Source organism: Oncorhynchus clarkii, chromosome 5, assembly GCF_045791955.1.
Source record: "Oncorhynchus clarkii lewisi isolate Uvic-CL-2024 chromosome 5, UVic_Ocla_1.0, whole genome shotgun sequence".
NCBI classification, from domain to species: Eukaryota; Metazoa; Chordata; class Actinopteri; order Salmoniformes; family Salmonidae; genus Oncorhynchus; species Oncorhynchus clarkii.
Window position 1 is genome coordinate 72,170,827 of NC_092151.1, and position 13,802 is coordinate 72,184,628.

At 44.9% G+C, this 13,802-nt stretch overlaps 1 protein-coding gene across 1 annotated transcript in view; it reads right to left on the bottom strand.

Moving 5' to 3' along the window:
* LOC139409348 (PR domain zinc finger protein 5-like) overlaps window positions 1-13,802 on the bottom strand; it is a 47,625-nt gene that overhangs the window by 18,924 nt on the left and 14,899 nt on the right. Inside the window, exons 12-13 of the mRNA XM_071154364.1 lie at window positions 10,221-10,381; window positions 2,324-2,417 (exon numbers count right to left, since the gene is read on the bottom strand). Coding sequence (XP_071010465.1) covers window positions 2,324-2,417; window positions 10,221-10,381 — 255 coding nt within the window. The remainder of the gene's footprint in view (window positions 1-2,323; window positions 2,418-10,220; window positions 10,382-13,802) is intronic.

The window sequence follows — 13,802 nt, forward strand, 5'->3', positions numbered from 1 at the left end:
TGCTGTGACAAAACTTTGCAAATCATCCAGTGTGTTTATTGTGTATCAGGTAAATAAGTGAAGCTGTGCTGTTCCTGTGAAGGGACACTGGTAAATCAAAGAATAACAGGCGTTTAACTTTTTACCATCTAGAGAGGCTGTCAACATACAGGCTTTTGACCTCAGCTGGGGGCTTCCTTTAAGGAGATTATTGACAGGGAGAGATGCCACGTTAAAGGTTTATTTACAGAACTAGCAGCCACATGAACAAAACGACACCTAGTAGTGTACAGAGACAACACAAGTCTTTCACAAATGTCTTGTTTTTTTACACAGTTTGTTTTACAGGACATGATAAGTGTCCTTATTTTTTAACTGTACTTAACAAAACCTAACAGACATGCTCTAGTCATACCTCTGTCTTCCTACCTGCAGAGAGGTCAAATGCCACTAGAAGGGAGATACTCTACCCCAATTAAAATACCCCCATTACTGGTTCAGTTCATACAGCATCATTTGTAAGCCCACACTATGCATTCCCTGTATAGTTCATGCATAATGCTACACTAACACTTAAAAGCTGTTCTGGAAAGAACAGTATGTATGCCCAACAAATAACTCCTCAATGTAAGAGAAAAAAAGTAGCCTTGTTGAGTATTTTTTTTATGGGAATAACTCACACTTTTCCTCAACTTTCTTTACACAAGAAACAACAAAAGCTTGGTCAAGTGAGTTCTGGGCTATAGAATGAGAGGACAGATTTACAGCCAGTCAGGGTCAAGGGTCATCCCGCTGTATGCTTTCTTGGAGTGGTCTTTTCTCTCTCTTCTCTCTTTCCCCTTTTCTTTCTTTGAGGTGTCCCCTCCGCTCCCACCCCTCACGCTGCATTCCCCCACAGCCCCGCTCTTTGGTTTGTTCTATATAAATACAAACAGCCTCATCCATGTTCCACACTGCCACACACACACACACAAACCAGATACACACACACACTCTTTATTTTGTGCCTTTGGAACCTATAGAGAGGGTGAGTAGAACTGAGCTAGCAATGAAATGGTTTCAGACTAAATCCTTACCTAAATAAGTAGGAATAGGCATTAGGTTAATAGATATTTAGTCATAGATAAATTAGCACATTATAAAAACAGTCAAAAGGCATTTGATTCCTTAATCATAGAGCCCTGATTAGGTATATATGACTGGAAAACGGGACATAATTCATTCAATTGGATGGTGGTCAGTGATAGTAGTGATGGTCGTGATAGTGATTGATGCACTAGTGATTATGTGTTTACTTTGGATCTCAATGGCAGAAAAGCCCATGGAAAATCTTGTGTACTAAAAAGCTGCAAACACAATCTACAGATTAAGGGGATTGGGGAATGGAAATCACCATTGTTTGTTGGGAGCTACGTAGCCTGAGAGGATGTATGTGGCATGACTGGAGTGAGGATTCAATCTCACATACAGGTAAGACAAGAGGAGAACAGGAAAGATCAGTGGGGGAAGACAGGGGAGAGAACATGAAAGATCGGTGGGGAAAGACAGGGGAGAACAGGAAAGATCGGTGGGGAAAGACAGGGGAGAGAACAGGAAAGATCAGTGGGGGAAGACAGGGGAGAACAGGAAAGATCGGTGGGGAAAGACAGGGGAGAGAACAGGAAAGATCAGTGGGGGAAGACAGGGGAGAGAACAGGAAAGATCAGTGGGGGAAGACAGGGGAGAGAACAGGAAAGATCAGTGGGGAAAGACAGGGGAGAACAGGAAAGATCGGTGGGGAAAGACAGGGGAGAGAACAGGAAAGATCAGTGGGGGAAGACAGGGGAGAGAACAGGAAAGATCAGTGGGGGAAGACAGGGGAGAGAACAGGAAAGATCAGTGGGGGAAGACAGGGGAGAGAACAGGAAAGATCAGTGGGGGAAGACAGGGGAGAGAACAGGAAAGATCAGTGGGGAAAGACAGGGGAGAGTCTAAGTGGGAGAGAGGCAAGAGCCAAAAAGACAAGTAGAAGTAGAGAAATAAAAAAAGGGAGGGAGGGGTAGATGGAAGGAGTGTGTGACTGTGCCAGGTCTCTGCACTAGTCTGTTGGTAAGGAAACACACAGGAATGTGTAGCGCTCCAGTTCAAGGCAGTTTAATGAACATCCACTCTGGGACACTGTTACCATTCTGAGCTCTGGGGAGCAGGCTAGCGGGCTGATAGGGTGGATCTGGTAGATTGGATTGGGCGATCTCACACCATTTTACAGTTTGTGATGTTCAATGACAGTTGATGAATTTAACCAAACAATTAGGACAATATAGTTGAATTTGTCCAAATGACCGGTTATGGGAGGCCGACTGACCTGTATGGCTGCGGATGTGAACCCTCAAAGTTCCGTTGCTGGCAAACTTCTGTCCACAATATGGGCAGATCTTCTCCTTTTCCCCTGTGTGCGTCTGGAAAAGATCAGAAAACATCTTGTTTGTATTTAGGAAAGACAATTGGAACATGCAGTGGTACAACTTTGCCTCATTACAGAGCACACAGTGATCACTGATAGAGCATACCCGTCACTTGGATACTATGAGCACTGCTAATACACTTGGATACTAAAGAGAGAAGCTCTTAAAGTCCAGTTAAATGCCCCATGGTTATATACCATTTACAAAGTATTTTTAATAAAGTGTTGGATAAATGATCAAAGTTGTTTAACATACTGTATATTGTCAACAACAACAAAAAAATACTCAAAGTTGACCTCATGCAGGGTGAATTCAAGGGTGATCTTCTGACAAATATTTGATGTCAGTCATTTAACCAGAGACCCTGTTCAGCACTGGGAGCATCTACCCCACTGAAAGACCAGACCACACTGCAACTAGACACTGTTACTAGACACTGGTGTTCATGGGAACTCTACAGCTCTCCAATGAGAACTCTATAGGCTCTGAACTCTACAGCTCTCCAATGGGAACTCAATAGGCTCTGAACTCTACAGCTCTCCAATGGGAACTCTATAGGCTCTGAACTCTACAGCTCTCCAATGGGAACTCTATAGGCTCTGAACTCTACAGGCTCTCCAATGGGAACTCTATAGGTTCTGAATTCAACAGGCTCTCCAATGGGAACTCTACAGCTCTCTAATGGGAACTCTACAGCTCTCCAATGGGAACTCTACAGCTCTCCAATGGGAACTCTACAGCTCTCCAATGGGAACTCTACAGCTCTACAATGGGAACTCTACAGCTCTCCAATGGGAACTCTACAGCTCTCCAATGGGAACTCTATAGGTTCTGAATTCAACAGGCTCTCCAATGGGAACTATACAGGCTCTGAACTCTACAGGCTCTCCAATGGGAACTCTATAGGCTCTGAACTCTACAGCTCTCCAATGGGAACTCTACAGCTCTCCAATGGGAACTCTACAGCTCTCCAATGGGAACTCTATAGGTTCTGAATTCAACAGGCTCTCCAATGGGAACTCTACAGCTCTCCAATGGGAACTATACAGGCTCTGAACTCTACAGGCTCTCCAATGGGAACTCTATAGGCTCTGAACTCTACAGCTCTCCAATGGGAACTCTATAGGTTCTGAATTCAACAGGCTCTAAAATGGGAACTCTACAGCTCTCCAATGGGAACTCAATAGGCTCTGAGTTCTACAGGCTTTCCAATGGGAACTCTATAGGCTCTGAACTCTACAGCTCTCCAATGGGAACTCTATAGGTTCTGAATTCAACAGGCTCTCCAATGGGAACTCTACAGGCTCTCCAATGGGAACTATACAGGCTCTGAACTCTACAGGCTCTCCAATGGGAACTCTATAGGCTCTGAACTCTACAGCTCTCCAATGAGAACTATACAGGCTCTGAACTCTACAGGCTCTCCAATAAGAACTATACAGGCTCTGAACTCTACAGGCGCTCTAATGAGAACTGTAGAGGCTCTGAACTCTACAATCAATAAATTAATCAATCAATCAAATGTATTTATAAAGCCCTTCTTACATCAGCTGATGTCACAAAGTGCTGTACTGAAACCCAGCCTAAACCCCCAAACAGCAAGCAATGCAGGTGTAGAAGCACAGTGGCTAGGAAGAACTCCCTAGAAAGGCCATAACCTAAGAAACCTAGAGAGGAACCAGGCTATGAGGGGTGGCCAGTCCTTTTCTGGCTGTGCCGGGTGGAGATTATAACAGAACATGGCCAAGATGTTCAAATGTTCATAGATGACCAGCAGGGTCAAATAATAATACAGGCTCTCCAATGAGAACTATACAGGCTCTGAACTCTACAGGCTCTACATGGGAACCCTACAGGCTGACTAGTGGTTTCAATTAAGTCTTTCTCCTGGAAGCTGGATTAAAGAATACAAACGATGCAGGCATCTCATTAGAGACAAAGAGCCAGGAGGGTGAGGCGTAGGGTGGAGACCAGATAGATCTGCTCTGCTTGCATTCCTCTCCTCCTCCCGCTTTCTCCCCTTGCTCCTCAAACACACTCAGGTCAGTCTATTCTCTGAACTCCAGACTGGGGGGCACTATACAGTGGGGCAAAAAAGTATTTAGTCAGCCACCAATTGTGCAAGTTCTCCCACTTAAAAAGATGAGAGGTAGGTACATCATAGGTACACTTCCACTATGACAGACAAAATTAGAAAAAAAATCCAGAAAATCACATTGTAGGATTTTTAATGAATTTATTTGCAAATTATGGTGGAAAATAAGTATTTGGTCACCTACAAACAAGCAAGATTTCTGGCTCTCACAGACCTGTAACTTATTATTTAAGAGGCTCCTCTGTCCTCCACTCGTTACCTGTATTAATGGCACCTGTTTGAACTTGTTATCAGTATAAAAGACACCTGGTGTCCACAACCTCAAACAGTCACACTCCTAACTCCACTATGGCCAAGGCCAAAGAGCTGTCAAAGGACACCAGAAACAAAATTGTAGACCTGCACCAGGCTGGGAAGACTGAATATGCAATAGATAAGCAGCTTGGTTTGAAGAAATCAACTGTGGGAGCAATTATTAGGAAATGGAAGACATACAAGACCACTGATAATCTCCCTCGATCTGGGGCTCCACGCAAGATCTCACCCCGTGGGGTCAAAATGATCACAAGAACGGTGAGCAAAAATTCCAGAACCACACGGGGGGACCTAGTGAATGACCTGCAGAGAGCTGGGACCAAAGTAACAAAGCCTACCATCAGTAACACACTACGCCGCCAGGGACTCAAATCCTGCAGTGCCAGACGTGTCCCCCTGCTTAAGCCAGTACATGTCCAGGCCCGTCTGAAGTTTGCTAGATAGCATTTGGATGATCCAGAAGAAGACTGGGAGAATGTCATATGGTCAGATGAAACCAAAATATAACTTTTTGGTAAAAACTCAACTCGTCGTGTTTGGAGGACAAAGAATGCTGAGTTGCATCCAAAGAACACCATACCTACTGTGAAGCATGGGGGTGGAAACATCATGCTGTGGGGCTGTTTTTCTGCAAAGGGACCAGGACGACTGATCCGTGTAAAGGAAAGAATGAATGGGGCCATGTATCGTGAGATTTTGAGTGAAAACCTCCTTCCATCAGCAAGGGCATTGAAGATGAAACGTGGCTGGGTCTTTCAGCATGACAATGATCCCAAACACACTGCCCGGGCAACGAAGGAGTGGCTTTGTAAGAAGCATTTCAAGGTCCTGGAGTGGCCTAGCCAGTCTCCAGATCTCAACCCCATAGAAAAAAAACAGCCCCAAAACATCACTGCTCTAGAGGAGATCTGCATGGAGGAATGGGCCAAAATACCAGCAACAGTGTGTGAAAACCTTGTGAAGACTTACAGAAAACGTTTGACCTCTGTCATTGCCAACAAACGGTATATAACAAAGTATTGAGATAAACTTTTGTTATTGACCAAATACTTATTTTCCACCATAATTTGCAAATAAATAAATAAAAAATCCTACAATGTGATTTTCTGGATTTTTTTTCTCATTTTGTCTGTCATAGTTAAAGTGTACCTATGATGAAAATTACAGGCCTCTCATCTTTTTAAGTGGGAGAACTTGCACAATTGGTGGCTGACTAAATACTTTTTTGTCCCACTGTATGTATGCATAAAGGAGAATGTGTACAAAGAGAGGAGTGTGCTGCACCCAGCAAGCCTAAATGTTCTCACCCTCTTTCTTTCCTCCTTCACTCCCTCTCTTTCTTACTCTCTGCTGAAAGGTAGGTATGTTGAGAATTCTGCTGCTGGCCTGATGTCAATTCCACAGAATAAACACAAGTATAAGAAGCTCAAATGCTGAGTGACAGTTTAAACAGCAGTACAACAATATAGACAGGAGTACCCCCTTTCTATCCTCCTCTTCTCTCCATCCCCCATCACCCCCTGCATCCCACACCACCCCCTGCATCCCCCATCACCCCCTGCATCCCACGCCACCGGCGTTATGTTACATAAGCCCTTTCCTTCATTCTCCCTCTCTCTCACACAGACAGATGTCTTCCAGATGCCTCAATGTACAATTGTTTGGTTTGTTGTTTGAAGGACAAGGAGAAATATCACTGGTCTTCTTACTTCATAAAAAGCTTCATATAGTTTTCCCTATGGAACATTATGTTCCAAAACAAAACTTTTCAAGGTATTGGGGTTAGACGTAATCATTAAACCATCCTTGTAATATGGATGTGACATGAATAACTTGGCTAAAACCGCTGTCATTTCTTCACACACAAAACAAAAACAATATAGCGGTACTGTACATTCTACCATTTTACAATTGAGTCATTTAGCAGACGCTCTTATCCAGAATTAGTACATTCATATTTCGATAGCTAGGTGGGACAACCACATATCACAGTCATAATAAGTTAATTTTTTTTTCAATGAAGTAGCTATCAGCAAAGTCAGAGATAATAAAAGGGGGGGAGGTTGAGGTGAGGAGGCGGATTATTTAAGATACTCTTTGAAGAGGTAGGGTTTCAGGTGCTTTCAGAAGATGGGCAGGGACTCTGCTACCTTCCCATGGTGCCAAAAAGGCCCAGAGGTGGCAGAACGGAGTGCTCGGGTTGGGGTGTAGGGTTTGAGCAGAGCCTGATGGTAGGGAGGTGCAGTTCCCCTTGCTGCTCCGTAGGTAAGTACCATGGTCTTGTAGTGGATGTGAGCTTCTACTGGAAGTGTAGTGTGAGGAAGGAGCGAGGTGACATGGGAGAAGCAGGGTGACATGGGAGAAGCAGGGTGACATGGGAGGAGCGGGGTGACATGGGAGGAGCGGGGTGACATGGGAGGAGCAGGGTGACATGGGAGGAGCGGGGTGACATGGGAGGAGCAGGGTGACATGTGAGAACTTGGGAAGGTTACAGCGTTCTAGATAAATTGCAGTGGTTTGATGGCACCATCGGGGAGCCCAGCCAGAAGGGAGATGACAAGTGCCTGGATTAGGACCTGCGCCACTTCCTGTGTGAGGAAAGGTTGTACTCTACGGATGTTGTACCTGCAGGAGTGAGTCAATGCTTTGATGTTTGCAGAGAACGACAGGGTGTTGTCCAGGGTCACACCAAGGATCTTTGCACTCTGGAAGTGCGACACTGTGGAGTTGTCAACTGTGATAGAGAGGTCTTTGAGCAGGCAGGTCCTTCCCCAGGAGGAAGAGCAGCTCAGTCTTGTCGAGGTTGAGCTTGAGGTGGTGGGCCGACATCCAAGCTGAGATATTGGCCAGGTACGCAGGGATGCGTGTCGTCACTTGGGTGTCCGAAGGGGGAAAGAGAAAAGTAGTTGAGTGTCATCCGCATAGCAATGAGAAAAGAGACCATGTGATGATATGACAGAGTCGAGGGACTTGGTGTAGAGAGAGAAGAGGAAAGGACCAAGAGACCTGGGGGACACCAGTAGTGAGGAGGAGACTATGTGGTGCAGACACAGATCCTCTCCATGTCACCTGGTAGGAGCAGCCTGCCTGGTAGGATGCAATCCAAGAAAGTGCAGAGCCTGAGACGCCCAGCCCTGAGGGTGAAGAGGAGGATCTGATGGTTCACAGTGTTGACGGCACACACTGCATGGCAGAGAGAGAGAAAACACACGCTCCATGTAGGGGAGAACGGGGGCAATTGTTAAACCTTGAATTTCTCCACAGAAACACTAGAGTGATGAAAGTCTATCATTACATCTCCATTCAGGTTCTCTCCCGGCTCTCACTATGTTTTTGACCAGCTGTATTTTTATTTTACTGTCCTGAGCATTCATGTTCAAGAATTCAAACTAGCATCATTTTTATCACTATACTGTATGTTGACTAAACATTAACATGATTGACATGTGTCACTATTGTTGTCTCTTTCTAGGCACATGAGGCGTTGTCATGGCTGCTGGGTTGGGGGCAATTGTAACACAGTGTTAAAATGAACCTGAGCCAAGCAGCCAAATTAAGCTTTTTTTTTTTACTTTAGAATTGTATGAATTACACATTCATTGTACAAAAACTAACTTTATCCTTGGGGTCCTGTAGAGTGCCAAATAAGTTGTAAACAGATATCACTGAGCACCATCAAACTATTCAAATGTTTTGACAGGAACCCAATGGCCATGCACAAGCAGGGGTGTTACTGTAAACACTGGTTACGTACATATAAATAATCATATTTCTTGCAAAATCATTACATGTGTCTATGATAATTCATAAACATTAATGTTTTTGAAGTGAAGTGATTTTTTGGGTTTATTTGTCATGTTCTGACCTTAGTTCTTTTGTTATGTCTTTGTTTTAGTAGGGTCAGGGCGTGAGTTGGGTGGGTTGTCTATGTTAGTTTTCCTATGATTTTCTATTTCTGTGTTTGGCCTGGTATGGTTGTCAATCAGAGGCAGCTGTCAATCGTTGTCCCTGATTGAGAACCATACTTAGGCAGCCTGTTTTTCACCATTGAGTTGTGGGTGATTGTTTTCTGTTTTGTGTCTACACCAGACAGGACGGTTTCATTTCGTTCATTCTCCTTTGTTATTTTGTTTAGTGTTCTCGTGATAATAAATTATCAATATGGACACTTACGCTGCGCATTGGTCCTCACCTTCTCCCGCCAACAACGGCCGGTACATAATTTTTTAGGTGTTACATTTGGCCCCAGCCCTTGGCAAGGGGCAAATGTAACGTCTGGACATTTCAGATTGAAATCAATAATGTTATCTGACTGCTTCATGTTATAGACCTATAAATGGTATGAATGATTAGGAGACATATGTAAGTTTCTTATATAAAAAAAATGACTGGCCTAAAATACAAAACATTTGACAATTGTCCCCAGTCTCCCCTATACACAACTCTGACTTAAAGAATAATGTTGACGTCAATTGCAGGATGTTCTGAGAGGAAGACTAAACTACGGCTGCCAGAGAAACACATCATTACTGTTGATGTTCAGATCAACCTGTTAGTGGAGAGGACATTCAGACAGCACCTGGAGGAAAAGAAACTCAGATGACAGGACCAAGACGATCCTTACTCTCCTGTCATGAGCGGAATAGAAAATGGAGGATAAACACTGTGCTCTCTACAGTGTTGTACAACACACAGTGCGCCATGTACTCAGTGTCTTTCCCGTCTGAAACGGCACCCTATTTCCTATACCCATATCTATATGATCTATATAGGACAAATGGTGCCATTTGGGACACCTGGTGTTCAGTCCCAGCCAGGTCTCTTGGGCTCAGCCACCTGTCTTTAATCACTGCCAGAGCAGAGCTCTCTCTCAGAAGTCCACAGTTTCTGAACATCGGCCGGCCGGAGAGAGACAACTCATGTGCCTGTCTGTCTTCAGTCCTACTGTACTAAGGCCATGTTATGTTTTAGTCTTTCTGTGGCAAGAAACAGTTTGGTCTCAATCTGATCAATAACCCAAGCGGACAATGTTATATTGAGGCTGGTAATCTGCTCTGGGATCTGTCCTGTGCTTTGAAACCCTGTGGAGCTAATGGACTAAATGTTATATTGAGGCTGGTAATCTGCTCTGGGATCTGTCCTGTGCTTTGAAACCCTGTGGAGCTAATGGACTAAATGCCATATGTCATTTACAAACAGAGACCGGATGAATCCTGGGCTGCATGGGGACCAATGGTGGAGGATGACTATATACTGTAGCCTAGTTCCTAAGAGAGATAACAAGAGAACAGCAATCTCTATTTCCTATAGTTTCCTTTAACTAAAGATTGACAATGTCTAGACTGGGCTCTACAGTGTGTCAGACTGGCAGTGATTGCTGAACTCACCTTCTTGTGGCTCTTGAGAACAGAGGGGGTGACGAAGGCCTTCTCACACAGGTCACACTTGTACTTCTTGTGTCCGTCGTGTACCACCTGGATGTGCACGTTGAGCGTGTCTTTTCTCTTGAAGGTGGCATCACATTGGTCACACTTAAATGTCCTCTCACCTGGAGAAGTGACAAAAGATGACAGTAAAGACACTTTCCAATAGTCTCTTTTCTGCATCCTCTTATTTTCTAGGGAGGAGGAGAAGAGATGGATCTATTATTATGCTTCTAAAAGCAGAACTTTCCCTCACAGTAGGACTGAAAACTATTTCTACGGGATAATTGTATGGGCTAAAGAACATTGTGTGTTACGTTGCTGCTCCCTATAATGTTATTTTCAAATGTTCGGGACAGTACTTATTTGTTTACCTTTTTCTAAAATGACACTCATTTTGAATCCTTCCCTAGTAACACAGATTGCAGGAGAGGACAGAAAGAGGCGGACACTGAACATACACAGCTGCCTGCTCTTTGAATGGATCTCTTATTTAACAGCAATTACATTTTAAAAAGCAGCCAGCAAATTATTCATTCATTTAAAAACATTAAAAACACCAGACATCACTCTGACATTAAACAAAAGCAGAACTCTCAGCTGTTCCCAACCAGAGCCATATAAACTGCAGCCTGGTGTTATTCCTCACGCCTTAACTCAGTGACTCCATACAACAGAGACTATTGTTGAGAAGTGCTTTACAGGGGGATCAGTGGGTTGGATAGTGTGTGTTTGCTTGGCAGAGTGAGTACTGGCTCCAAACGTGTGTTAATTCTCCCATTACAAAGAAGGAACATGATGGTCAGCACAATAAAGTGGGACACAAGTAGACGCCTGTGTCCATTAACGCTCTAGTGGTCCCATAAAAACCTTCCACCATGAATATTCATGTCAGGGACAGGCTTCATTAATGCTGAGGTTTTAAGTCATTCAGAAACATGATTGATTATGAGAAGAGATGAAGGGCTATTGTTCATTCAATAAAGCCTTCACACACGGATACTCAAACACACACACACACACACACCGAGGATCATAACTCACACTGAGGGCTTACCACTGAGTGACAATTGACCCCACGTAAAGGTGTAATATTTATTTCAAGTTAAAATGATATGATAGCTGTTCTTCATTTTCTCACAGCGGAACACACAAGTGAACAGAGACATCACATAAACACACAGAGATTTAGTCTCTTTCTCTCTGTATATATAATGAACAAAAATATAAACAACATGTAAACTGTTGATCCTATGTGTGATCCTATCCTATGAGCTGAAGTAAAATATCCCAGAAATGTTCTTTATGCACAAAAAGCTTATTTCTCTCAAATGAGAGTTCTCCTTTTCCAAGATAATAAGATCCACCTGACAGGTGTGGCATATCAATATGCTAATAAAACAGCATGATCATTACACAGGTGCGCACATTGTGCTGGGGACAATAAAAGGCCACTAAAATGTGCAATTTTGTCACACAACGCAATAGCGTGCAATTGGCATGCTGACTGCAGGACTGTCCACTGGGGATGTTGCCAGATAATGTAATGTTCATTTCTCTACCATAAACCGGCTCTAACGTTGTCTTAGATAATTTGGCAGTATGCCTATCGGCCTCATAACCACGCCAGCCCAGGACCTCCACATCTGGCTTCTTCAGCTGTGGGATTGTCTGAGACCAGCCACCCGGACAGCTGATGAAATTGAGGTGTATTTCTGTCTGTAATAAAGGCCTTTTGTGGGGAAAAACTCATTCTGATTGGCTGGGCCTGGCTCCCCAGACTTTACCATACTTTCTTCCCACATGCTGTTTCTCTTATTCTCTTTGCTCTCTTCTCTTCTCTCTCTCTCTCTCACACACACACACACACACACACACACACACACACACACACACACACACACACACACACACACACACACACACACACACACACACACACACACATACACACACGCACACACACACATACACACACACACACACCTGATACATAATACCAGTCTCAGCCTCATGGCCCAGTATCCTAGTGATTTGTGTGAATAGTGATCTGTCTCCAGAGACACAAGCAGGAAATGCCTTGAGCTTCACAATCTCTGTGTCATCGGTCTAGACTGGGAGACCATGCAGGACTCCATCCTGCCAAGACCAACTGTCTGTAGGGCTCCTCAGTCCTCACTGACCACTGTGTCTGTCTGGCTATGACACTCAGGACTAGGAGGACCACTGTGTCTGTCTGTCTGGCTATGACACTCAGGACTAGGAGGACCACTGTGTCTGTCTGACTGGCTATGACACTCAGGACTAGGAGGACCACTGTGTCTGTCTGTCTGACTGGCTATGACACTCAGGACTAGGAGGACCACTGTGTCTGTCTGACTGGCTATGACACTCAGGACTAGGAGGACCACTGTGTCTGTCTGACTGGTTATGACACTCAGGACTAGGAGGACCACTGTGTCTGTCTGTCTGACTGGCTATGACACTCAGGACTAGGAGGACCACTGTGTCTGTCTGTCTGACTGGCTATGACACTCAGGAGTAGGAGGACCACTGTGTCTGTCTGTCTGGCTATGACACTCAGGACTAGGAGGACCACTGTGTCTGTCTGTCTGGCTATGACACTCAGGAGTAGGAGGACCACTGTGTCTGTCTGTCTGACTGGCTATGACACTCAGGACTAGGAGGACCACTGTGTCTGTCTGTCTGACTGGCTATGACACTCAGGACTAGGAGGACCACTGTGTCTGTCTGTCTGACTGGCTATGACACTCAGGACTAGGAGGACCACTGTGTCTGTCTGTCTGACTGGCTATGACACTCAGGAGTAGGAGGACCACTGTGTCTGTCTGTCTGTCTGGCTATGACACTCAGGACTAGAAGGACCACTGTGTCTGTCTGTCTGGCTATGACACTCAGGAGTAGGAGGACCACTGTGTCTGTCTGTCTGGCTATGACACTCAGGACTAGGAGGACCACTGTGTCTGTCTGTCTGGCTATGACACTCAGGACTAGGAGGACCACTGTGTCTGTCTGTCTGTCTGTCTGGCTATGACACTCAGGACTAGGAGGACCACTGTGTCTGTCTGTCTGACTGGCTATGACACTCAGGACTAGAAGGACCCCTGTGTCTGTCTGTCTGTCTGGCTATGACACTCAGGAGTAGGAGGACCACTGTGTCTGTCTGTCTGTCTGGCTATGACACTCAGGACTAGGAGGACCACTGTGTCTGTCTGTCTGGCTATGACACTCAGGACTAGGAGGACCACTGTGTCTGTCTGTCTGGCTATGACACGCAGGACTAGGAGGACCACTGTGTCTGTCTGTCTGGCTATGACACTCAGGACTAGAAGGACCACTGTGTCTGTCTGTCTGGCTATGACACTCAGGACGAGAAGGACCCCTGTGTCTGTCTGTCTGTCTGGCTATGACACTCAGGACTAGGATGACCACTGTGTCTGTCTGTCTGGCTATGACACTCAGGACTAGGGGGACCACTGTGTCTGTCTGTCTGACTATGACACTCAGGACTAGGGGGACCACTGT